This window comes from Lampetra fluviatilis, chromosome 63, assembly GCF_964198595.1.
Source record: "Lampetra fluviatilis chromosome 63, kcLamFluv1.1, whole genome shotgun sequence".
NCBI lineage: Eukaryota > Metazoa > Chordata > Hyperoartia > Petromyzontiformes > Petromyzontidae > Lampetra > Lampetra fluviatilis.
The window spans coordinates 6,594,199-6,621,118 of NC_136337.1; the positions used below are offsets into that span (position 1 = coordinate 6,594,199).

At 61.7% G+C, this 26,920-nt stretch overlaps 1 protein-coding gene across 1 annotated transcript; it reads right to left on the minus strand.

The window, feature by feature from the left end:
• Positions 1–2,584: 2,584 nt before the first annotated feature.
• On the minus strand, positions 2,585–23,632 carry LOC144951667 (uncharacterized). Its single transcript, XM_078881958.1, has 15 exons — positions 23,492–23,632; positions 22,770–22,850; positions 21,735–21,975; positions 21,070–21,358; positions 19,037–19,180; positions 17,567–17,817; positions 15,331–15,700; positions 13,861–14,652; positions 12,839–12,936; positions 10,773–10,888; positions 9,891–10,206; positions 9,197–9,349; positions 6,609–7,886; positions 5,006–5,109; positions 2,585–3,476 (listed from the first exon to the last, which is right to left on the minus strand). Exons 1-15 carry the CDS (start codon positions 23,630–23,632, stop codon positions 3,189–3,191), a joined length of 4,662 nt encoding a protein of 1,553 aa, XP_078738084.1. The 3' UTR covers positions 2,585–3,188.
• Positions 23,633–26,920: the final 3,288 nt, after the last annotated feature.

Below are 26,920 nucleotides of genomic sequence, written 5' to 3' on the forward strand. Positions count from 1 at the left end.
TCCGGCCCCTCGCATTCTGACCGCCGCAGGCCACGGTTCGAATTCACAACTTGGTTGTGGTGAACCACCACCACCGCCACCACCGCCGCCACCACCACCGCCGGTTACCCCCCCACCCACCCGCCTCACCGCAAAACAAAATAAAAACTGAAAACAAAGAACGGTATAATTCATCGACGTCAAAAAACGAAACAAAACGTAGTCGTGAAGTTCACTTCGAGAGTTTGTGTCTCTCATTGAGCCTGCCGCGCGTAGACGATGCGACGCAGGATCCTCCTGCCCACCGACATCCCCCCCCCCCCCCCCAAATCCCGCTCGAGTTCCCCCGTCCCCGTGGAGCGGCAGGGCCGAGTCGCCTCACCGACGACTCATCCGCTCCGGGTCCCCAAATCCGCTCCGGGTCCCCAAATCCGCTCCGGGTCCCCGAATCCGCCCCGGGTCGCCGACTTTGCCCCAGGGGGATGCCGACTCCATTTGAAATTCGCGCCAACCAACGCCATTGGTCGAGCGCGCCCCGCGTGACCTCGCGTGACCCCGCCGCGCGACACGTGTTTTTACTTGTATATATTTTTCTCGCTTTGCATTTAAGCGACTGCACAAAAGAGAATTTTCCTCGCCTCCCTCGGCTCGTGCCCTCCCCCCCGCCCCCCCGACTCTGAGTCGTTCAGCGCCCGGCTCCCCGGACACGGCGGGGGCCGCGACGCGCCCCGATACCTGCCGTCGCGATGCCTCGCGGAGGGGGTAGGACCCCCCACCCCACCGCCCACCGTCCCCTGCCCGACACTTATTGCTTAAGATCGAAGTACCGCACGGGGCATCGCTCGGTTTGTCCTCGCGAGTGCTCGGTCAATGCAGGCGTGCCTCCTACAGCGCCGCTGCCAACGCTGCCTCCTACAGCGCCGCTGCCTCCTACAGCGTCGCCGCCCCCCTCTCTGTCTCCGAGCCGCGCGCTAAAACCAAGCGGCGGTGCGATTGGCTCCGCCCGCGTGCACCGGCGGGCACGCAACCGATCGGATTTTTTTTTTATGCCGCTATCATTCAAAGTTTTCTTTTTTTCCATTTATTTATATTTTTTTATTGATCCTAATTCTTCCGGAACATTTTATCGTTGCGTACAGTGTCGCTGTCAAGGGTATTGTCGATGAAGGCCTCGTATATCGCTCGTAGGCTTGAAAACAACGGCTGGAGAACGCATCTCGGCCGGAAGTGCGCTACGACGACCTCCCGCGGCGCCGCTCCGCACAGCGCCGCTCCGCACAGCGCCGCTCCGCACAGCGCCGCTCCGCACAGCGCCGCTCCGCACAGCGCCGCTCCGCACAGCGCCGCTCCGCACAGCGCCGCTCCGCACAGCGCCGCTCCGCACAGCGCCGCTCCGCACAGCGCCGCTCCGCACAGCGCCGCGTTTACGTAGGAACGCCTCCCAAGCGCTCCACGTGACGCTCCTGCCGTGCCGCCCGCGGTGCAACCAGATGCCGAGCGGACCAGACGGCTTCGCCAGCCGTGCTCCTCGTTGAACCGGACGCACAGTCGAGTCGAACGAACGAACCCACGGGCGACGGCAAAACGAGTGACGCCCGACCGACACCGACGCCGCCAGGTGGCCAAGCGCGGCGGACCAGACACGGGACGTACGACAAAGACAAAGGGTCCCCCCCCCCCCCACCCCGGCGTAGCCCACGCTGGCTGCCGGGGCAAGTGCTGTTCGACGAGCAGCAGCGCCTACGAAGGCCGACGCCGCTCGCCCAATGTGTGTGTGTGCGTGTGTGCGTGTGCGTGTGTGTGTGTGTGTGCGTGTGTGTGTGCGTGTGTGTGTGTGTGTGCGTGTGTGTGTGTGTGTGCATGTGTGTGTGTGTGTGCGTGTGTGTGTGTGTGTGTGCATGTGTGTGTGTGCGTGTGTGTGTGTGTGTGCGTGTGTGTGTGTGTGTGTGTGTGTGCGTGTGTGTGTGTGTGTGCGTGTGTGTGTGTGTGTGTGCATGTGTGTGTGTGTGTGTGCGTGTGTGTGTGTGTGTGTGCATGTGTGTGTGTGTGTGCGTGTGTGTGTGTGTGCATGTGTGTGTGTGTGCGCGTGTGTGTGTGCGTGTGTGTGTGTGTGCGTGTGTGTGTGTGTGCATGTGTGTGTGTGCGTGTGTGTGTGTGTGTGTGTGTGTGCGTGTGTGTGTGTGTGTGCATGTGTGTGTGTGTGTGCGTGTGTGTGTGTGTGCATGTGTGTGTGTGCGTGTGTGTGTGTGTGTGCGTGTGTGTGTGTGTGCGTGTGTGTGTGTGTGTGCGTGTGTGTGTGTGTGTGCATGTGTGTGTGTGTGTGTGTGTGTGCGTGTGTGTGTGTGTGTGTGCATGTGTGTGTGTGTGTGCGTGTGTGTGTGTGTGCATGTGTGTGTGTGTGTGCGTGCGTGTGTGTGTGTGTGCGTGTGTGTGTGTGTGCGTGTGTGTGTGTGTGCATGTGTGTGTGTGCGTGTGTGCGTGTGTGTGTGTGTGTGCGTGTGTGTGTGTGTGCATGTGTGTGTGTGTGTGTGTGCATGTGTGTGTGTGTGTGTGTGCGTGTGTGTGTGTGTGCGTGTGTGTGTGTGTGTGTGCATGTGTGTGTGTGTGTGTGTGCGTGTGTGTGTGTGCATGTGTGTGTGTGTGTGCATGTGTGTGTGTGTGTGTGCGCCTCGTGCACTTTGAACTTCTTTCGCACCGTACGTGGCCAACCGTGCTAAACGGAGGTGCGGGGAGCGGTGTGGCCAGAACCGCGCCCGGTACTGATTTAAGGCCGAGTCGACCGAGTGGAGACCCAGGACCGGTTCAGATCATCGTCACTGGCGGTGTTGGCGGTGGCCGTGAGCGGGAATCGAACTCGGGTCTCTGCTGGGTTCGTAGCGCAGCGTAGCGCTGACCGCCGTTCCGCACTCGGACCCTCAGACAGTCACACAGCTACGGAGACACAGAGACACACAGACATACGTACAGCCACAGAGACACGGAGACACAGAGACACACATACATACGGGGACAGACACACAGCCACACAGACACACATACATACGGGGACAGACACACAGCAACAGAGACACACAGACACACAGACACACATACATACGGGGACAGACACAGAGACACAGAGACCTATATACAGAGACACGGACCCCCAGACACACGAACACTCACACAGATAGACACTCGGACATGTGGACATTCACACAGACAAACACTCAGACGGGCGGGCAGGCGGGCGGGTGGGCAAGCGGGCGGGCGGGCAGGCGGGCGGGTAGGCGAGGCCGCGTCAGTGGCCGTGCTGCTGGGCCGAGGACCCTGACGAGGCCGTCGTGGGCAGGCGCGCCGCCCTCGCGGCCAGCGACAGCGGCGGGGGGGGGGGCGGCCACGGACAGCCGGGGGGGGCAGCCGGGGGGGGCGGCCGGCAGGCAGCGGTGCAGGCGGGCCAGGGCCTCCTCGCTGCGCTGGCGCTCGCCTGCCAGGCGGCGCTTGCAGCCCAGCAGCTCCTGCCGGAGAGGGAGCCGTCGTCAGCGGTTTAGAGTCAAGGTCGGCAGCGGCGTCGTCATCGTCGTCGTCATCATCGGCGTCATCATCGACGTCATCATCGACGTCATCATCGGCGTCATCATCGTCGTCATCATCGACGTCATCATCGACGTCATCATCGGCGTCATCATCGACGTCATCATCGGCGTCATCATCGACGTCATCATCGTCGTCATCATCGACGTCATCATCGGCGTCATCATCGGCGTCATCATCGACGTCATCATCGGCGTCATCATCGACGTCATCATCGGTGTCGTCGCATTCCATATCATCATCATCGCCATTGTCAGCAGCCCCATCCCCATAAACCAATCCCCAACCATACCCCTGTTCCCCTGTCTCTACCCGTGTCCCCATGTCCCCGTGTCCCTCTGTAGCCATCCCCGTGTCCCCCATCCCCGTGTCCCCGTGTCCCCAGTGTCCCCGTATCCCCGTGTCTCCGTGTCTCCATGTCCCCATCCCCGTGTCCCCATCCCCGTGTCCCCATCCCCGTGTCCCCATCCCCGTGTCCCCGTGTCCCCGTGTCCCCGTGTCTCCGTGTGCCCATGTCTCAGTGTCCCCGTGTCCCCGTGTCTCCGTGTCCCCGTGTCCCCGTGTCTCCGTGCCGCCGTGTCCCCGTGTCTCCGTGCCGCCGTGTCCCCGTGTCCCCATGTCCCCATCCCCGTGTCTCCGTGTCTCCGTGTCTCCGTCCCGCCGTGTCCCCATCCCCGTGTCCCCGTGTCCCCATCCCCATGTCCCCGTGTCCCCATGTCCCCATGTCCCCGTGTCCCCATCCCCGTGTCCCCGTATCCCCATGTCCCCGTGTCCCCATCCCTGTGTCTCCGTGTCCCCGTGTCCCCGTGTCTCCGTGTCCCCATGTCCCCGTGTCCCCATCCCCGTGTCCCCGTGTCCCCATGTCCCCATGTCCCCGTGTCCCCATCCCCGTGTCTCCGTGTCCCCGTGTCCCCGTGTCCCCATGTCCCCATGTCCCCGTGTCCCCATCCCCGTGTCCCCGTATCCCCATGTCCCCGTGTCCCCATCCCTGTGTCTCCGTGTCCCCGTGTCCCCGTGTCTCCGTGTCCCCATGTCCCCGTGTCCCCATCCCCGTGTCCCCGTGTCCCCATGTCCCCATGTCCCCGTGTCCCCATCCCCGTGTCTCCGTGTCCCCGTGTCCCCGTGTCCCCATGTCCCCATGTCCCCGTGTCCCCATCCCCGTGTCCCCGTGTCCCCGTGTCCCCGTGTCTCCGTGTCCACATGTCTCCGTGTCTCCGTCCCGCCGTGTACCCATCCCCGTATCCCCGTGTCCCCATCCCCATGTCCCCATCCCCATGTCCCCATCCCCGTGACCCCGTGTCCCCATGTCCCCATCCCCGTGTCTCCGTCCCCATGTCCCCGTGTCCCCGTGTCCCCATCCCCGTGTCTCCGTCCCCGTGTCCCCGTGTCCCCATCCCCGTGTCTCCGTCCCGCCGTGTCCCCAGTGTCCCCGAGCGGGCCGAGGGGGCCTCACCGCGACGCGCGAGTTCAGGGTCTCGGCCAGGGTCCCCAGGTGGCGGTTGTAGAGGTTCAGGCGGCCCACCTGCTCCTGCAGCACCTCCCGCTCCAGTACGTGCTCTGCACACACACAGAGGTCACCCGCGCACACACAGAGGTCACCCGCGCACACACAGAGGTCACCCGCGCACACACAGAGGTCACCCGCGCACACACAGAGGTCACCCGCGCACACACAGAGGTCACCCGCGCACACACAGAGGTCACCCGCGCACACACAGAGGTCACCCGCGCACACACAGAGGTCACCCGCGCACACACAGAGGTCACCCGCGCACACACAGAGGTCACCCGCGCACACACAGGTCACCCGCGCACACACAGAGGTCACCCGCGCACACACAGAGGTCACCCGCGCACACACAGAGGTCACCCGCGCACACACAGAGGTCACCCGCGCACACACAGAGGTCACCCGCGCACACACAGAGGTCACCCGCGCACACACAGAGGTCACCCGCACACACACAGAGGTCACCCGCGCACACACAGAGGTCACCCGCGCACACACAGAGGTCACCCGCGCACACACAGAGGTCACCCGCGCACACACAGAGGTCACCCGCGCACACACAGAGGTCACCCGCGCACACACAGAGGTCACCCGCGCACACACAGAGGTCACCCGCGCACACACAGAGGTCACCCGCGCACACACAGAGGTCACCCGCGCACACACAGAGGTCACCCGCGCACACACAGAGGTCACCCGCGCACACACAGAGGTCACCCGCGCACACACAGAGGTCACCCGCGCACACACAGAGGTCACCCGCGCACACACAGAGGTCACCCGCGCACACACAGAGGTCACCCGCGCACACACAGAGGTCACCCGCGCACACACAGAGGTCACCCGCGCACACACAGAGGTCACCCGCGCACACACAGAGGTCACCCGCGCACACACAGAGGTCACCCGCGCACACACAGAGGTCACCCGCGCACACACAGAGGTCACCCGCGCACACACAGAGGTCACCCGCGCACACACAGAGGTCACCCGCGCACACACAGAGGTCACCCGCGCACACACAGAGGTCACCCGCGCACACACAGAGGTCACCCGCGCACACACAGAGGTCACCCGCGCACACACAGAGGTCACCCGCACACACACAGAGGTCACCCGCACACACACAGAGGTCACCCGCACACACACAGAGGTCACCCGCACACACACAGAGGTCCCCCGTGCAGCCTTAACACACCCACCGGGGCAAGCGCCATTGCGAGCAAGGCCGGCACTGTGGCGCACGAGGGGGTGGGTGGCCAGCACCACGCCCGGTCGCCTTTGTCTCCCCAGTGGCGATGTTTACTACACCCCGCACCAGGTGCTACTCATTTGAGGCTGAGTTGACGTGGTTCGGATAATCGTCACCGAAAATTGGCCGTGAGCGGGAATCGAACTCAGGTCTCGGATTTTTGCTTCCCACGCTCACACTCACACCAACGCCATTCACCACGGCACCTGTGCCAGGCCAGACGCACGCACGCGCACAACACAATCGCGGCGGCAGCAGCATTCCCCACGGCCACCACGCCACCGCGGGACGCACCCATCAGGTGCTGCTGGTAGGCCTCGATTACGGCCTCCACGCCCCTCCACTCCGCCGCTCCGTCTCCCGGCGCCTCCGCGCCGCTCCCCGGGACCCCGGCGGCGGCGGCGGCGGAAGCCGCTCCCGGCGCCGACTCGGCTCTCCCCGCGCCGTCGGCAGCCGCTCCGACGGCGTGCTCCGCTCGGACGGCGCCGTCGCCGCCGCCCGCGTCGGCGTGAGCGTGAGCGTGATCCAGCACCGCGTCAGGGTTTGCGCTCCACCGCACGCCGCCCTGCGGCCGACCGAACGGCGAGAAGCTCGGACGCACGGCCGGCCACGCCGGCGCCGCCGCCGTGGGCGTCACCGCGACCCCTCTGCCTCCTGCGTTGCCGTTGCAGCCGCTGCTGTGGCTGCCGTGGCTGCTGCTGTGGCCGCCGCCGCTGCCGCTGATGATGATGCTGCTGCTGCTGCTGTTGTTGTTGTGGCCGCCGCTGATAATGTTGCTGCTGCTGTTGTTGTTGTTGTGGCCGCCGCTGATGATGCTGCTGCTGCTGTTGTTGTTGTTGTTGTGGCCGCCGCCGCCGCTGACGATGATGCTGCTGCTGCTGTTGTTGTTGTTGTTGTGGCCGCCGCCGCCGCTGATGATGATGCTGCTGCTGCTGCTGCAGCTGTTGTTGCCGCCGCCGCCTTCCATTCCCAGGAACCGGATGTCGCTCATCATCGGCCTAGCGACCGGGCCTAGCACAGGCCTGGCCGACCCACCGCCATTCACGCTCAAGTCCTGCCTGCGAAGGTGCTGCTGGACGTCGTTGGACCTTCCCTGCTGCTGTTGATGCTGATGATGCTGCTGCTGATGATGATGTTGATGATGTTGATGATGATGCTGCTGCTGTGTCTGCTGCTGCTGCTGCTGCTGAGGCCGTACGGAGGCCAGACCGGGCCTGGTCAAGTCGAGGGCGGTTCGGACGATCCCACCGGCGGAGTCGGAGAGGCGCGGGGGGAGAGCGGCGATGGACGGGGGCGGTGGAGCAAGGCCGCGCGGCGGTGCCGGCGGCTGTTGCTGCGGTTGTTGCTGCGGTTGCTGCGGTTGTGGCTTAGCCAAATAGAAGTGGGGGGCCGCCGTTCTAGTGGGGGGCTCGCGGGGAACCACGACGAGCGGTGGTGGAGAGGGAGGGGCGACGGTGGAGACGTTGGGAGCAACGATGGCGGAGGAGGCGGTGGTGGTGGAGGTGGTGGTGGAGGTGGTGGAGGAGGTGGTGGAGGAGGTGGAGGAGGTGGTGGAGGAGGAGACGTTGGGACCTGCAAGCGAGAGGGTGGTGGTGGTAGTTGTTGTGGCGGTTGTGGTAGTGGTGGTGGTTATTGTGGTGGTGGAGGTTGTGATTGTTGTGGTTGTGGTAGTTGTTGTGGTGGATGGTTGTTGTGGTGGTTGTTGTTGTGGTGGTGGTTGTTTTGGTGGTGGAGGTTGTGGTGGCAATAGTTGTGGTGGTGGAAGTTGTTGTTGTGGTGGTGGTAGTGGTGGTGTGGTAGAGGTTGTGGTGGCAATAGTTGTGGTAATGGTAGTTGTTGTTGTGGTAGTGGTGGTAGTGGTGGTGTGGTGGTGGTGGAGGTAGTAGTGGTGGTTAGGCCTCATTGCTGCTGTGGAAAGTGATTTGCAGATGATGTTTCAGCATTGCGATGTTGTTTTGGCCAATAGCGCTGGCACTGTGAGTGTGTGCTTCATTTGCTGTGGGAAGAATCTCCCGCAGAGCAATGGGGACAATATACAGCTCACACACACAGACAAAGATCCCCCGTGTAGCCTGCAGCAGACTGGAGGGGCAAGTGCTCTAAGCGAGCACCCATGAAGGCCGGCACGGGACAGGAGGGGGTGGGTGGCCAGCACCACGTCCGGCCGCCTTTGTCTCCCCTGTGGTGATGTTTACACACCGCACCGGGTACTCATTTGAGGCCGAGTCGACCTAATCGTCGCCGGTGTTGGCCGTGAGCGGGAATCGAACTCGTGTCGCCGGTTTCGGAGCGCGGCGTAGCGCTAACGGCTGCGCCACCGCTCCCCACGCGCACACACAAACACGTGTCCATGCACGCGCACGTTTACACGCGCACGCTGACACACTCACGCGCACACACGTGCGCACACACTCACGACACCCGCTCCCTCTCTCTCTCCCCAGGTTCCTCTCTCAGCTCGGAGTCTCCGGTGACGTCACCCTCGGCCCCTCCCCCGCAGCCCCCCCTCCAGCCCCCCACCTCCAGCCCCCGTGCCCCCCCCCCCCCCCGCTCCTCCGCTCACACGCCAGACCAACTCCACGCAGACCGGCGCACCCCAGTCGCGATTCGAGCCTGGGCGGTCATTGCTGTGAGTCTCCTTGCCCTCCCCTCACTCCACTACCCCCCACCAGAGGTCGCAACCGGGTACCCGATACCCGTACCCTACCCGATACCCGGCTACCCGTACCCAGCCGGGTACGGGTACCCGTTTGCGACCCTGGTGCGGCCTGGTACGGGTAAGGAATCAAAACCCGTTTGCGACCTCTGCCCCCCACCCCCCTTCTCTAGGTCGGCGTTTGTCACCAGCCGGCGGCGGCAGTGGTGGCGGTGGTGGTGCTCACCGGGGTGGTGCTCACCGGGGTGGTGCTCACCGGGGTGGTGCTGCTGCGCCGAGGAGTGGAGGTGCAGCCACGGCGTCGGGTGGCGGAAGGGAGCGTCGCTGGGCAGCCGCCCGTCCTTGGCGGCCTGCATGAGCGCCAGGGCGCACTCTCGCTCTGCGCACGCCGCACGCGGCAAACACAAAGGTTCCCCCACCCCCCCGTGTAGGCATTAGCAAAGACCTCTTGGGGAAAGTGCCGTTAGCGAGCGCCTATGAAGGCCGGCACGGCACGCCCACGAAGGGGTGGTGCGGCCAGAGCCACGCCCGGCCGCCTCTGTCTCCCCGGTGTTGATGTTTACCACACACCGTGCCGGGTACTCGGCGAGCTCAAGCCAAGCGCCGGTTCAGATCTTCGCCGCCGATGTCGGTGGGAATCGAACTCGGGCCTCCGGGGGTTCGCGGCGCACGCAACGCCGCTAACCGCCGCGCCACCGCTCCGCACACTCGCACACGGACGCAGCGATCCGCCTCTGCACTGCTGCGGTGCGTGCGTACGTTGAACTTCCGCAGCAGCGTACACAGCCGACCGTGCCAACAAGAGCGTCGTTAGCGAGCGCCTATTAAGGCCGGCACGGCTCTGACATCGCGCTCCCACCCCAGTCGATGACGACCCACCGATCGGCCGATCGGCCGTCGCGTCACCGAGCCCGGCTCACCCTGGCGCAGCTCCGGCTTGACGTGCGTGAGCGACAGCCGCACCAGGAAGTCCATCTTCTCGGGAAAGTCGCTGGCGCTGTTGAGGTCGCCCTGCTGCTGCTGCGTCGTACCAGTCGCGGTGCACGCCGGCAACGCCGCCGCCGCCACCGCTCCCCCGGCCGCGGCCGCCGCGGTGCATTGTGGGAGCGAGGGGGCGGCCCCGCGGGGGGGGCTGGGGTCCATCATGCGCCGGCGGCGCTTGCGGGCACGCTCGGCGGCGAGGGAGTCGCGGTGCGGGCGCGACGTGAGGCCCACGATGGCCAGCAGGCCCAGCTTCTACGTGGGAGGCACGCGGGGGGGGGGGGGGGGCACGGGGGGGGATTCACGCAGAGACGTGGATGGACGCACGGATTAGACGAAGGCAATTGAGAATATCTTGGTGAGACAGAGAGCGAGATATGGATGGATGGAAGGACTTGGCGGATGGATACGAAATACACACAGATGTACGCACACACAGACACCGCAAACACAGATAGTGCGTACACAGACAGCACACACAGACACCACACACACAGACACCGCACACACAGATGTACGCACACACAGACACCGCAAACACAGATAGTGCGTACACAGACAGCGCACACAGACACCGCACACACAGACACCACGCACACAGACACCGCACACAGACACCACGCACACAAACACCGCACACACAATGACACCGCACACACAGACACCGCACACACAGACACACGCACACAGACACACACACCGTACACACAGACACCGCGTACACACAATGACACCGCACATACAGACACACACAGACACACAGACACACACACAGACACACACAGACACACACAGACACACACAGACACACACACACGCACCTCGGGCGTGCACGAGAGAGGCAGGGGCGGCCGCTGGGACAGGCGCCGCACGTGGGCTCTCATCTCCCCCTCGTCCAGCTCCTCGTCGCTGTCCGAGCCGCTGGGAGCTCGGACTCCTAGACACACACACACACGTACACACGTAAATACACACACACACACGTACACACACGTACACACGTAAATACACACACACACGTACACACACGTACACACGTAAATACACACACACACGTACACACGCACACACACGTACACACGTAAATACACACACACACACGTAAATACACACACACACACGTACACACGCACACACACGTACACACGTAAATACACACACACACACGTACACACGCACACACACGTACACACGTAAATACATACACACACACGTACACACACACGTACACGCACACACGTACACACGTAAATACACACACACACACGTACACACGCACACACACATACACGTACACACACACACATACACGTACACACGTACACACACACACACACACACGTACACACACACACACATACACGTACACACACACACATACACGTACACACGTACACACACACACACGTACACACACGTACACACACGTAAATACACACACACACGTACACACACACACACGTACACAGGTAAATACACGCACACACGTACACACACACGTACACACGCACACACACGTACACACGTAAATACACACACACACGCACACACACGTACACACGCACACGTAAATACACACACACACGTACACACGCACACACACGTACACACGTAAATACACGCACACACATGTACACACACACACATACACACACACGTACACACGTACACACACACACGTACACACACACGTACACACGCACACACACGTACACACGTAAATACACACACACACACGCACACACACGTACACACGCACACACACGTACACACGTAAATACACACACACACACGCACACACACGTACACACACACGCACACACGCACACATACACACACACACGTACACACACACACGTACACACGCACACACACGCACACACACGTACACACACACGCACACACGCACACACACGCACACACACGTACACACACACACGTACACACGCACACACACATGCGTACACGTACACACGTTTATACATGTACACAAAGACGAAGATCCCCCGTATAGCCATGACATAGACACACACACATAGACACACACACATAGACACACACACATAGACACACACACAGACTCACACACACACATAGACACACACGCACGCGAACATACACTAACACACATATACAGAAGACAAACATAGTCAGAATACATACACACAGACTCACACACACACAGACACACATATACACGCACATACATAGTCAGAATACACACACACATAGACACACACACACAGACTCACACATCCATCACACGCAGATGCATCACACAGACAAAGACCCCCCGTGTAGCCTTAACAGACTGTAGGGGCAAGTGCTGTTAGCGAGTAGCAGCACCTATGAAGGCCGGCACGGCACACGAGGGGGTGGGTGGCCAGCACCACGCCCGGCCGCCTTTGTCTCCCCAGTGGCACTGAGGTTTACGAACGTACACAAGCTGGGGGGGGGAGTGGGAGAGGAGGTGGGGGGGAGTGAGCATTCCAGCCGTGCCCCCGCGTGTCCGTGCCGAGCCTGCCGGCGAGCGTGGCTCACTCACCGTGGAGCCAGGCGAGCCTGCCGGCGAGCGTGGCTCACTCACCGTGGAGCCAGGCGAGCCTGCCGGCGAGCGTGGCTCACTCACCGTGGAGCCAGGCGAGTCACTCACCGTGGAGCCAGGCGAGCCACTCACCATGGAGCCAGGCGAGCCTGCCGGCGAGCGTGGCTCACTCACCGTGGAGCCAGGCGAGCCTGCCGGCGAGCGTGGCTCACTCACCGTGGAGCCAGGCGAGCCTGCCGGCGAGCGTGGCTCACTCACCGTGGAGCCAGGCGAGCCTGCCGGCGAGCGTGGCTCACTCACTGTGGAGCCAGGCGAGCCTGCCGGCGAGCGTGGCTCACTCACCGTGGAGCCAGGCGAGTTTGCGCTTCCTCTCGGCCAGGTCGAGGCGGCTGACCACGCGGCGCGTCGTGCGCAGGGCCTCGTCGTACACCACGTCGGGCCTGGGGGGACACACAGCGGCATACGCGTCACGGGACGTATACAGGTAGGGGAGGTCGCCTGTTGTCGTGAGCGGGTGGTGAGTGGTGAGTGGGTGGTGAGTGAGTGGGTGGTGAGTGGTGAGTGAGTGAGCGGGTGGTGAGTGGTTGAGTGAGTGAGCGGGTGGTGAGTGAGTGGGTGAGTGAGCGGGTGGTGAGTGTTGAGTCGGCTTCGCTGCGCAGCTGACAAGCGCCGCCGGGACTTCTGACGACCTCTTTATTTCCCGCTGCGCGAAGCCGAGCCCGGCCGACGGTCACGACACGCGTCGAGACGCGTGTCGACGATGCTGTGTGACCGACTCGTGTCAACGGCGCGCGAGGAACACGTCCTTAGCCCCCCCCGCTCCTGGCCCTGCTTGGCCCCCCGCCCTGAGCCAGATTTGGATGCGTTCAATGTGAGGTGGTTTGGCTCTGGCTCGGGTCGGGTGTGCCAGTGTAAAAACCACCACGTGTACCGTGCTGGCTCAGCTCATGTGCGCCGATAATTTTTTATTCGATAATGTCCTACGAAGACTTACAGGTTTTCCAGGACAGGCAGCTCAATAAAGGATGATTCTGGGAAAATTGGGACAGGTGTAAACCCAAATCACCACTCACACACTCACTCACTCACCACCCGCTCACTCACTCACCCACCCACCCACCCACCACTCACCACCCGCTCACTCACTCACCCACTCAACACTCACCACCCGCTCACTCACCCGCTCACCACCCACTCACTCACCACTCACCACCCGCTCACTCACTCACCACCCACTCACTCACCACTCACCCACCACCCACTCACCACTCACCACCCACTCACTCACCCACCACCCGCTCACTCACTCACCACCCGCTCACTAACTCACCCACCCACTCACGACAACAGGCGGCCTCCCCTACCTGTATACGCTGCTGCTGCTGGTGATGGGCCCAGGACAGGCCCTCAGGCCTGCCTGTTGGCTTGGCCGCTCCGCCCCCTCTGGCGCCCTCTCCTGGGCGAGCCGATCCAGGCAAGTGCCCTGCTTCTCCAGGAAGTGGTGTGCCGAGCGCTGCAGCTCGCACAAAAAGTGGGGGGGGACCCCCCCTCCGCTGACGCCTGGCCCCCCAAAGTGGGAGCCCCCCATGGACACCACCTGCGGCATCACCTCGGCCGAGGCCTTCCTGCCCTCGGCCTTCACCCCGTTCTCCTCCCGGCCCTTCTCAAACGGCGGTACCCACAGGCCCGTCGGGCGGAACGGGTGGCCTGCCCCGACGGGCCTCAGGCCCGGCGGCGGCTGCTGCTGCTGCTGCTGCTGGTGGTGGTTGTGGTGGTGGTTGTGGTGCTGCTGCGGCTGGTGATGATGGTGGTTGTGGTGGTTGTGGCTGCCGTTGTTTTTGCTGCTGAGGTTGAGGCCGCCGCCCGTGTCGTCCCCCGGCCGCGGCACCGGGCTCCAGTAGCCGCTCGCCGCTTCGCCGCCGTCGCCGCCGCCGCCGCTGGAGACGTGGCTCAGCCAAGCGGCCTGCGAGGTGGACGACGGCAAGGACGACGACGAGGAGGTGGTGGTGGTGGACGAGATGGACGAGGTGGAGGAGGTGGTGGCGGTGGAGGAGGAGGAGGCGCTGCTCCCTGGCATCGTCGCCGCACCGCCGCCGCCAGCGTGCGGCAATCGGTGGAAGTCGAGAGGCAAGGCCTCGGAGTTGTCGAGGCCGATCCTGTTGATGGGAGGGCGACGGCGAGAGTTAGGAATGGAGTTCAACTACAAAGAATTAAACTGTTTTGTTTTGTTTTACCAGGTAAGGCCCACTGAGCCATGTAGCTCTTGTCTCAGAAGCGACCTGGCCACAATTGATGGCCCAACGAAAGTGGCCTATCACGTGGATTCAAGAGCCGAATGGCTCACAGGGCTATACCTAATACACGAAACCGAAATAAATGAACCTGAAATGCGTGTATGCAAGTGAGTGCGTGTGCGGGGAGCGGTAGTGTAGCTGTTATCACGCTGCGCTACGAACCTGGCTACCCGGGTTCGATTCCCGCTCACGGCCAACACCACCAGTGACGATTATCTGAACCGGGTTCTGGGCCTCCCTTAGGTCTACTCGGCCTCAAATGAGTACCTGGTGCTCGCAAACAGCACTTGCCCCTTCAGTCTGTTACAGGCTATAGGGAGATCTTTGTCTGTTTTGTGTGTGTGCGTGCGTGCGTGCGCGCGTGTGTGTATGTGTGTGCGTGTGTGCGTGCGTGCGCGTGTGTGTATGTGCGTGCGTGCGTGTGTGTGTGCGTGTGTGCGTGTGTGTGTGCGTGTGTGTGTGCGCGTGTGTGTGCGTGTGTGCGTGCGTGTGTGTGTGTGCGTGTGCGTGCGTGCGTGTGCGTGCGTGCATGCGCGTCACCTGAACTCCTCACGCGGGCCGACGTTGATGCTCCTGCGGGTGCAGGCGACGCTCACCACTCGCTCCCGCTGCCTGGCGCCCCCCCGCTCCTCCTTGTCCCCGTCCGCGTGTCGCACCGCCTGCCTGTGCGCCGCCGCCGTGGGGTGGTGCGCGGGGTGGTGCGCGGGGTGGTGCGTCGGGTGGTGCGCGGGGTGGTGCGCGGGGTGGTGTGCGGAGTGGTGCGTGGGGTGGTGCGTGGAGTGATGCGTGGGGTGGTGCGTGGGGTGCGTGCCGTGTGTGCCGTGTGTGGCGTGCGAGACGGGGAGCGTGATGCCCAGAACCCCCGGTCGGCGGTCGAAGAAAGCAGCGGAGGAGCTAGGCCCTCGCCGATCTGCATACATGTAAACACACACACGTACACACATGTACACACGCACGTACACAACAACAACCGCCATTCGCCACTAAGTGGCGGTGACGTCACCACGACGCTTGTGCCAGGCCATGTGCACCTTGAGGCCACGTGAAGTGTCGAACGCCCGCTGGCAGGAGGTCACGGGGCAGACCCAGCAGGTGCCACGGGTCGACTGACTGAGATGACCGAGATGACTGGCTGATGCACCACCTGTGCCCCCTACTGTGCCAACTTGCTGTGCTTTAGCCACCCGGCGCTCCACTCGTTGTGAGCGTCGCTCCTTCCCCTTCCGTTGTTGTTGGAGGGCGACTGCCTCCAACTGCCCAGTAGCGTCCTTCACGAGCCTCCTCCACAGAGGCCGATCTTGACACCGCTGGTACCAGTCATCGGCAAGTCCACTCAGCTCCACGTCCTCCTGTACCACATCCCTCCATCTCTTCTCTAGCCCGTGCCGCGCCCGTTTAGCCCCCTCGATCCGGCCGAACAAAAGATGTTTAGGCATGCGGTGGCTGGGCATGCGGGCTACATGACCCAGCCAACACAACCTTGCCTGTCGGAGCAGCTCGCTGATGGGACTTTGTCCAGATCTTTCAAGGATTTGTGAGCCCCTCACACAATTCAGCCCGGTTAAACCCAGGCTGGATCGTAGGCAGGCCAGCCCAAATGTTTCTAACCGCCGAAGATGTTTCATTAGGGGGGTCCACGTTTCGCAAGCGTAGAGAAGGGAGGGCATGACTGTGGCTGAGAAGACCTGAAGCTTCGTGCGGAGCGACAGACCAGGTAGCTTCCACACAGCGTTACGCAACCGATGAAAAGATATTGCCGCTCGACTGATTAGGAGTGAGACCTCTGCTGTCAAACCAGAGCCGGTCATGAGCACACTGCCCAGGTATGGGAAACTCTCCACTCTCTCTACAACTGCCCCATCACTAATTAGGAGTTGTGGGGGTGGAGTGTTTGATGGTACAAAATACCCAGGCAGGTGCTTAGTTTTGGTGGGGCTAATGCTAAGGCCCCACCTCTTAGTGGCAAGCTCCAGGTTCAGCAGCAGCACCTCCAACTCCTCCTCTGAGTGACAGAAATTACCAGATCATCGGCATACTTAAAATGATTGACCAATAGGGAGCCATCCCTTTACCGCACCCGGCCATTGATCAGCCTCCCATTGTATCTGTACCAGATAGAAATTGCCCTGGTACAGCCATCGAAGGTTTCACAAACTACGTGGTCAAAATAGATGTTAAATAATGTGGGGCCACTTTAGCTAGCACCTGTGACAGGAGGTCATAGAAGGCATCTGACTCATCGGCCTTGCCTGCATCCCTCCACGGATGTTCGTCTTCAGTGGGGGCATAAGTAACCACGACCACCACTCCTCGCCTCTGGTTGATGGGAAGGCGAGCCCAAAGTAGCCTGGGGCTTACTGCTTCCCACACCTCACCGCCACGCTCCCACGCCCCCTTCATTCTTTTTTTCAGAAGAAGAGCCACTCCCTGTTGTTTGGCAGTCTCCTGCCCCGAATCGAGGACTGTCCACCCCTCACGGTGGCAGGAGCCAAAGCCGGTCCACCGGACCTCCTGAATGCCACAGAGATCCAGGCGGTACCGGTCCAGCTCCCGACAGAGGAGTGGCAGCCTCTCCTCCGCAGTGAGCGTTCGAACATTCCAGTGGCTTTTTGCTTACATCTACAGACACATACACACACGTACACACACACACGTACACACACACGCACATCCTGCCAACGCCGCTGCCGCTGGGACAGCGATGGCCAAGATGACAATGAAGGTGACGACGAAGGATTGCCGCCGCTAGTCGCTCGCCGCAGCCGGCAGCACTCACCACGGCCGCTCGCCGCCGCCGTGCCGGGCCCGCCGCTGCCGTCTTGCTGCTGCTGCTGCCCCCGCTCCGCTCCCGCGGCGGCGCCGTCTCTCCGTGCCGCGTGCCCCTCCAGCGCCAGAGCTAGCGCCCCGTGCCCACCCCGCTCGCGCTCCCTCTCGCGCTCCCTCTCACGCTGCTTCTCCCTCTCGCGCTCCTCGCGCGCCCGCTCGCGCTCCCGCTCGCGCTGCCTCGACTCCTTCTCGGCCTGCAGCCTGCAGGGACGCAGCGGGGGTGGCGGCCAGGAGGGTGCCCACGGACACTCGTGAGCATTCAGAGAGTGGGTGCAGCGTGTGGGTGGGTGGGGGTGGGTGCGTGGGTGGGGGTGGGTGCGTGGGTGGGGGTGTGTGGGGGTGTGTGGGTGTGTGGGTGGGGTGTGTCGGTGGGTGTGTGGGTGGGGGTGTGTGTGTGGGTGGGGGTGTGTGGGTGGGTGGAATGTGGGGAGCGGTAGTGTAGCGGTGAGCGCTACGCTGCGCTATGATTCCCGCTCACGGCCAACACCAGTGACAATTATCTGAACCGGTCCTGGGCCTGCCCTAGGTCGACACAGCCTCAAATGAGTACCTGGTGCGGTGTGTAAACATCGCCACTGGGGAGACAAAGGCGGTCGGGCATCGTGCTGGCCACCCACCCCCTCGTGTGCCGTGCCGGCCTTCAAAGGTGCTCGCTAACAGCACTTGCCCCAGCAGTCTGTAAAGGCTATACAGGGGATCTTTGTCTTTGTGGGTGGGAGTGTGTGCGTAGGTGGGTGGGTGAGTGGGTCTCTATGTATCTCCTTATACCCCTACAGATGTTTGTGTTTCTGTTCATGTCTCTATGTGTCTCAATGTATCTTTGTGTGTCTTTGTGTGTCTTTGTGTGTCTCTACGTGTATCTCCGTGTAGCCCGATGGGTGTCTGTGTGTCTCTACGTATCTTTGTGTGTCTCTGTGTGTCTCTGTGTGTCTCCGTGTAACCCGATGGGTCTCTGTGTGTCTCTGTGTGTCTCCGTGTAACCCGATGGGTCTCTGTGTGTCTCTGTGTGTCTCCGTGTAACCCGATGGGTCTCTGTGTGTCTCTGTGTGTCTCCGTGTACCCTGATGGGTGTCTGTGTGTCTCTACGTATCTTCGTGTGTCTCTGTGTGTCTCTGTGTGTCTCCGTGTACCCTGATGGGTGTCTGTGTGTCTCTGTGTGTCTCCGTGTACCCTGATGGGTGTCTGTGTGTCTCTACGTATCTTTGTGTATCTCTGTGTGTCTCTGTGTGTCTCCGTGTAACCCGATGGGTCTCTGTGTGTCTATGTGTGTCTCCGTGTACCCTGATGGGTGTCTGTGTGTCTCTACGTATCTTTGTGTGTCTCTGTGCCAGTCTGCTGCTCTTGCAGGAGGGACTCCCCCCCCACTCCCTCCCCCACTCCCTCCCCCTCCCTCCCCCCCCACCGAGCCGTGGCTCCTCACCGATCGGCGCTGGGCGTGCTGCTGCCGATGCCGGCGGGCGCCGCCATCTCTGGCTGGTAGCAGCGCACGCCGGGCAGCGGGGGCAGCGGGGGCAGCGGGAAGAACGGGGAGCGGAGTGCCGAGAGGCAGTACGGGTCGTCCAGCCTGCACAGCACCGTCACCATCGTCACCATCGTCGTCACCAACGTCATCATCATCACCATCGTCAATATCGTCGTCATCGTCACCATCGTCACCATCACCATCATCACCATCGTCATCGTCACCGTCGTCACCATCGTCACCATCGTCACCGTCGTCACCATCGTCGTCACCATCGTCACCATCGTCATCATCGTCACCATCACCACCATCGTCATCATCATCGTCACCATCGTCACCGTCGTCACCATCGTCACCATCGTCACCATCACCACCGTCGTCATCATCGTCACCATCGTCACCATTGTCGTCATCGTCACCATCGTCACCATCATCACCAACGTCACCATCGTCACCATCGTCACCATCGTCACCATCGTCACCATCGTCGTCATCGTCACCATTGTCACCAACATCACCACCACTGTCACCACAACCACTACCACCGTCATCACCACCACTGCCACCACCACCATCACCCCCACCATCACCACCGCCACCATTACCAACATTGTCATCACCACCACCATCACCACCACTACCACCACCATCACGGCCACTATCACCACCACCGTCATCATCATCTCCACCGCACCAGCAGCACCACCACCATCATCATCGTCACCACGGGCATTGCATCAGTCACTGTGTGAGTCTATGGGTCTCGGTGTGAGTCCGTGTAGGTCTGCGTGCCAGTCGTCCGTGAGTCCGTGAGTCTATGGGTCTCTGTGTGAGTCTATGGGTCTCTGTGTGAGTCCATGGGTCTCTGTGCGAGTCTACGAGTCTCTATGTCAGTCTATGGGTCTCTGTGTGAGTCTACGAGTCTCTATGTCAGTCTATGGGTCTCTGTATGAGTCTATGGGTCTCTGTGCGAGTCTTTGGGTCTCTATGTCAGTCTATGGGTCTCTGTATGAGTCTACGAGTCTCTATGTCAGTCTATGGGTCTCTGTATGAGTCTACGAGTCTCTATGTCAGTCTATGGGTCTCTGTATGAGTCTATGGGTCTCTATGTCAGTCTATGGGTCTCTGTATGAGTCTATGGGTCTCTATGTCAGTCTATGGGTCTCTGTGAGAGTCTATGGGTCTCTATGTCAGTCTATGGGTCTCTGTATGAGTCTATGGGTCTCTGTGTGAGTCTATGGGTCTCTGCGTGAGTCTATGGGTCTCTGTGTGAGTCTATGGGTCTCTGTGAGAGTCTATGGGTCTCTATGTCAGTCTATGGGTCTCTGTATGAGTCTATGGGTCTCTGTGTGAGTCTATGGGTCTCTGCGTGAGTCTATGGGTCTCTGTGTGAGTCTATGGGTCTCTGTGTGAGTCTATGGGTCTCTGTGTGAGTCTATGGGTCTCTGTATGAGTCTATGGGTCTCTGTGTGAGTCTATGGGTCTCTGTGTGAGTCTATGGGTCTCTGTATGAGTCTATGGGTCTCTGTATGAGTCTATGGGTCTCTGTATGAGTCTATGGGTCTCTGTGTGAGTCTATGGGTCTCTGTGTGAGTCTATGGGTCTCTGCGTGAGTCTATGGGTCTCTGTGTGAGTCTATGGGTCTCTGTATGAGTCTATGGGTCTCTGTATGAGTCTATGGGTCTCTGTGTGAGTCTATGGGTCTCTGCGTGAGTCTATGGGTCTCTGTGTGAGTCTATGGGTCTCTGTGTGAGTCTATGGGTCTCTGTGTGAGTCTATGGGTCTCTGTGTGAGTCTATGGGTCTCTGTGTGAGTCTATGGGTCTCTGTATGAGTCTATGGGTCTCTGTATGAGTCTATGAGTCTCTGTGTGAGTCTATGGGTCTCTGCGTGAGTCTATGGGTCTCTGCGTGAGTCTATGGGTCCCTGTGTGAGTCTATGGGTCTCTGTGTGAGTCTATGGGTCTCTGTGTCAGCGTGAGTCAGCGGGCACCTGAACGCCGGGTACTGGAACGCCGGGTGGGCCAGGAACGCCGGGTGGTAGAACGCCGCCACGGTGGCCGGGTCCAGGCTCAGGGCGTGGGGGGCCCCGGCCGCAGGGTGCTGGGGGGCCCCGTGGGGCGCGGGGGGCATCCCCGGCAGCCTCAGCTCCTCGGGGCCCCCCCCGCCCCCCCCGCCCGAGCCGCCCGCGTGGTACGGCCTGAAGCCCCGCGCGGAGTCGTCGGGGCGGCCCACTCCCGCCGGCGGGGGGGGGCAGCATGGTGTGCAGCATGCGCGACGCGCTGCGGGGGGCGGGGGACGGAGGGTGCAGACAGCGGCAAGATCGTCATCGTCAGCATCATCAGCAGCGGTAGCAGCAGCAGGAGCATCAGCATCGTCATCATCAACAGCAGCAGCAGCATCATCCTGCCGACAGCGATTTGCGACCGAGTGAGCGAAGTGAGCGAGTGAGTGAGTGAGCGAGTGAGTGAGTGAGTGAGTGAGCGAGTGAGCGAGTGAGTGAGTGAGCGAGTGAGCGAGTGAGTGTGCGGGTGAGCGAGTGAGTGAGTGACCGACCGAGTGAGCGAGTGAGCGACCGAGCGAGTGAGTGAGTGAGCGAGCGAGCGAGTGAGTGAGCGAGCGAGTGCGCGCGCGTGCGTGGCACTCACTCGAGCGCGCTCGCGTACAGGTGAGCGTCGTGTGCGGCGAGTGCGAAGGCGGGCAGCGCGTGGGGCCCCAGGGCGCCGTGCGCGGGGGCCGCGTGGGCGCCGCTCGATGACGACGCCGCGGGGGAGGGGCCGCCCGCTGTGACGGTGGACGGGAGGTGAGGGGGCGGCTTCTCCTGCTTCTCCGTCGCGGGCTCGGACAAGGCCGCGGCGAGCGTCGTCCCGCCGCCGGGGAGACGCGCGCACAGATCCGGCTGCACAAACGCACGGGCGGGCGCATGCACACACACGCACGGGCACACACACACGCACACACACACGCACACGCACACACACAATGTGTTTATTTGCAGCACAAAGAGAAAGATTCCCCCATACAGCCTTGAACCGACTGTAGGGGCTGAGTCGACCTAGGGGAGGCCCAGGACCGGCTCAGATAATCGTCACCGGTGGTGTTGGTGGCCGTGAGCGGGAATCGAATTCGGGTCGCCGGGTTCGTAGCGCAGCGTGGCGCTACCCACTGCACTACCGCTTGCGCACGCACTTACGCGCGCACACTTACGTGCTCGCACTTACGCACACACACGCTCCCACTTACGCGCTCACACTTACGCGCACATACACTCCCACTTACGCGCACACACTTACGCAAACACTTACGCACACACTTATGCGCACAGACTTACGTGCACAGACTTACGCACACAGACTTACGTGCACACACGCACCCACTTATGCGCACACACGTGCACACACTTACGCACACACACACTCCCACTTACGCGCACACACTTACGCGCACAGACTTACGCACACAGACTTACGCGCAGACACTTACGCGCTCACACGCTCCCACTTACGCGCACAGACTTATGCTCACACACTTACACGCTCCCACTTACGCACACACACTTACGCACACACACTTACGCACACAAACTTACGTGCACAGACTTACGCACACACACTTACGCACACACACTTACGTGCACACACACACGCTTCCACTTACGTACACACACTTATGCGCACACACACGGCTACGTACCCCACGTGCCTCGCTCCTCCAGGGCGCCCCCCCACTCGTCTGCGTGGGGGCGATGGTGACCACGGGGGGTGCCGTGGGGGGCTGCACGGGGAGGCGCGGAGGAGGAGGAGCGGGGGGGGCCACGGGGGCTGGAGGGGGGGGGCTGGAGGGTGGGCTGCGGGGGAGGGGAGGGGCCGAGGGTGACGTCACCGGAGACTCCGAGCTGAGAGAGGAACCTGGGGAGAGAGAGAGAGGGAGCGTGAGTGTGTGCGTGAGTGTGTGAGCGTGCGCGTGCGTGCACACGTTTTTGAGTGTGCGCGTGGGGAGCGGTGGCGCGGCGATTAGTGCTACGCCGCACTACGCACCCGGCAAAGACCCGAGTTCGATTCCCGCTCACGGCCAACACACGGGCGGCGGCGATCATCTGAACCGGCCCTCAAACGAGTCCCGGGTGTGCGGGGCCTCGTGAACGTCGCCGCCGGGGAGACAAAGGCGGCCGGGCTGTTGGCCACCCACCCCCCTCGTGCGCCACTCACCCACAGCACTTGCCCCAACAGCCGGCCGAGGCTACACCGGGGGGATCGCTGCGCACGGCGCGGAAGAACGACGCTCGCAACGACGAGCGGCTACGAGGTGGCGCGGGCGGTCCACCTGCCCGTCACCTCAAGCCGGCCAACCCCGCGGGGCGCACCTAGCCTGGCACGAGCGCCGCGGCGAACTCGCCGGGAGGCGCGGGTCCTCACCTCGCGGCTCTTCGGCCTGCTGCGCCAACTTCCGGAGCGCGGCCGCAAAACTGGCACCTCGTCCACCACCTCCTCCACCTCCGCCGCCGCCGCCAGGGGGCGTGCGGTTAGCAGAGGCGCCGTCTCCGAGGTTGCCAGCATTCGCCGCTGCCGCCACGCTCAGCGGAGTGGCCGAGCCGGCGATGCAGGCGGAGACCGGGGCGGCGATGGCGGCGGCGGAGGTGGAGGAGGTGGAGGAGGTGGAGGAAGTTGGATTCCCGGTGAGGGCGAGCGGAGAGGCTGAGAGCGGCGGCACGGCGAGCATCCTGGAGTTACCCAGCGACGACGACGACGACGAAGTCATCGGCGTCGTTGGCGTTGATGACGGAGCCACATGGCTCATACCTGCACCACGCACACGCGGGAGGGGCGGGGTTAGGGGGGAGGGGTTAGGGGGGAGGGGCGGGGCTGGTTCCAGCGCCGTTGGGAGCCGGGTTCCAGTCGGGGTGGCAGCTCCAGCCGCAGCGCTGTCGTCTACTCAACGAACAAACAAAGATCCCCCGTGTAGCCTTAACAGACTGTAGGGGCAAGTGCTGTTAGCGAGCAGCAGCAACCCACGAGGGGTGGGTGGCCAGCACCACGCCCGGCCGCCTTTGTCTCCCCAGTGGCGATGTTTACAAACCTTGACAGGGAATTGGACTCGGTCCGCCGTGTTCGTAGCGCGGCGCGCTAACCACTACACTCACACAGAGACGCATGGAGGCACACAGAGACCCACAGACTCACACAGAGACCCACAGACTCACACAGAGACCCACAGACTCATAGAGACCCACAGACTCACACAGACACCCACAGACTCACACAGAGACCCACAGACTCACACAGAGACCCACAGACTCATAGAGACCCATAGACTCACACAGAGACCCATAGACTCACACAGAAACCCACAGACTCACACAGACACCCAGAGACCCATAGACTCGCACAGAGACCCACAGACTCACACAGACACCCAGAGACCCACAGACTCACACAGACACCCACAGACTCACACAGACACCCAGAGACCCATAGACTCACACAGAGACCCACAGACTCATAGAGACCCATAGACTCACACAGACACCCACAGACTCGCGTGGACTGAGCCGTTCACCGGCGACTATGATGGGAGAAGCAAAGGCGGGCTCGAGTGGGGGAGAGAGCAGAGCGAGAGATGGGAGACAGAGGGGAGAGGTGGGAGAGAGAGATTGGAGAGTAAGGGGAGGGAGAGATGGGAGAGAGAGGGGAGAGAAAGGGGAGTGATGGGAGAGAGATGGGAGAGGGGAGAGATGGGAGAGAGAGAGATGGGAGAGTAAGGGGAGAGATGGGAGAGAGAGGGGAGAGAGAGATGGGAGAGAGAGATGGGAGAGGGGGCTGCAGAGGGATGGGGTGACAAAGAGCGAGAAGGGGGGGGACGGTGAGCGGTGCATTAGAGGCATCAGCTGTTAAAATCATGTCCCCTGGATTGATGGGGGAGCTCGTTAGGGTAACGAGTGCGACGCACACACACACGGACACACGTGTCCCTGTGTGTGTGTGGTGCTGGCCACCCACCCCTTCGTGTGCCACGGTGCGGGCCTTCGTGTGTGTGTGCACATGCGTGTGTGTGTGCGTGTCTGCGTGTGTGTGTGTGCGTGTCTGCGTGTGTGTGTGCGTCTGTACGTGCGTGTGTGTACGTGCGTGTGTGTGTGCACGTGTGTGTGCGCGTGTGTGCGTGTGTGCGCGTGTGTGCGTATGTGTGCGTGTGTGCGCGTGTGTGTGTGCGCGTGTGTGTGCGCGTGTGTGTGTGCACGTGTGTGCGCACGTGTGCGTGTGTGTGCATGTGTGTGTGTGCACGTGTGTGTGTGCGTGTGTGCTACGGGACCATCCGTTGAGTGCGAACGCGAAAATCTGTCACGACTTGACCCCTGCGCCCCTCCCTGTAACGCACGCGGACTTCTTACACCACCCCCCCCCGAATCCTCTAGAAGGGCCGATATGTAATCCACGCAGAAACCATCAAGGATTCATAATATTCACGTGTTTCAGAGACAGAGAAGCCCACAGCCGGGCTATCGAACTCATTTGAAGGCCAATGTAGACAAATTATGATCGAGGCTTCATCAGATCCCCCCTCCCCCCTCCATGCGTACGTAGTGGATGACCCCCTACTCGCTAACTGCACTTGCCCCCCGACGGGCTGTTGAGGTTACACGGGGGACCTTTGTCTTTGTGTTGTAGATGCGACGCAGCGCTACGAGCGCGGCAGAGGCCCGCCAGAAACCACGTGACGATTTTCTGCACCGGTCTTTGGCCGCCCCCTAGGTCGGCTCGGCCTCAAATGACTTGGGAGAGACAAAGGCGGCCGGGCGTGGTCCTGGCCACTCGTGTGCCACGGTGCCGGCCCGCTCGCAGCACTTGCCCCAACAGTCTGTCGAGGCTACACGGGGAGAGGGGGTTGGGGGAATCTTTGCCTTTTGTGTGCGACGACTTTCATCAGCGGCTACAGCAGCAGCAGCAGCTACAACAGCAGCAGCAACCACCGCCTGCTGCTGCTGTTGTTGTTGCTGTTGTTAATGTTTTTGTTGCTGCTGTTGCTGCTACTGCTGTTGTTGCTGCTGTTGTTGCTGCTGCTGTTGTTGTTGGCTGCTGCTGTTGTTGTTGCTGCTGCTGCTGTTGTTGCTGCTGCTGCTGCTGTTGCTAATGTTGTTGCTGTTGCTATTGCTGCTGCTGTTGCTAATGTTGTTGCTGCTGCTGTTGCTAATGTTGTTGCTGTTGCTATTGCTGCTGCTGTTGCTGCTGCTGTTGCTAATGTTGTTGCTGCTGTTGTTGCTGTTGCTGCTGCTGCTGTTGCTATTGCTGCTGCTGTTGCTAATGGTGTTGCTGTTGCTAATGTTGCTGTTGCTATTGCTGCTGCTGTTGCTGCTGCTGTTGCTAATGTTGTTGCTGTTGCTGCTGTTGCTATTGCTGCTGCTGTTGCTAATGGTGTTGCTGTTGCTAATGTTGCTGTTGCTATTGCTGCTGCTGTTGCTAATGTTGCTGCTGCTGTTGCTGCTGTTGCTGGCTATGCATGGGTCTTTGTTGCGGGGGGGGTGGGGGGCTTAATTGAGGCAGGAAGAGCGAGAGAGAGAGCGAGGACTCTCCCCCATCACTCCTCTCTCGCGAGAGTACGGGAGAGGAGGGGGGGGGAGTGGGGGGGGGGAGAGTGGGGGGGGGGGGGGAGTGGGGGAGTGGGGGGGGAGAGTGGGGGGGGGAGATGGGGGGAGAGATGGGGGGGGTATGGGAGATGGGGGAGAGTGGGGGGGGGAGAGTGGGGGGGGAGAGTGGGGGGGGAGAGTGGGGGGGGGGAGAGTGGGGGGGGGGAGATGGGAGGAGAGATGGGGGGGTATGGGAGATGGGGTAGAGTGGGGGGGGGGAGATGGG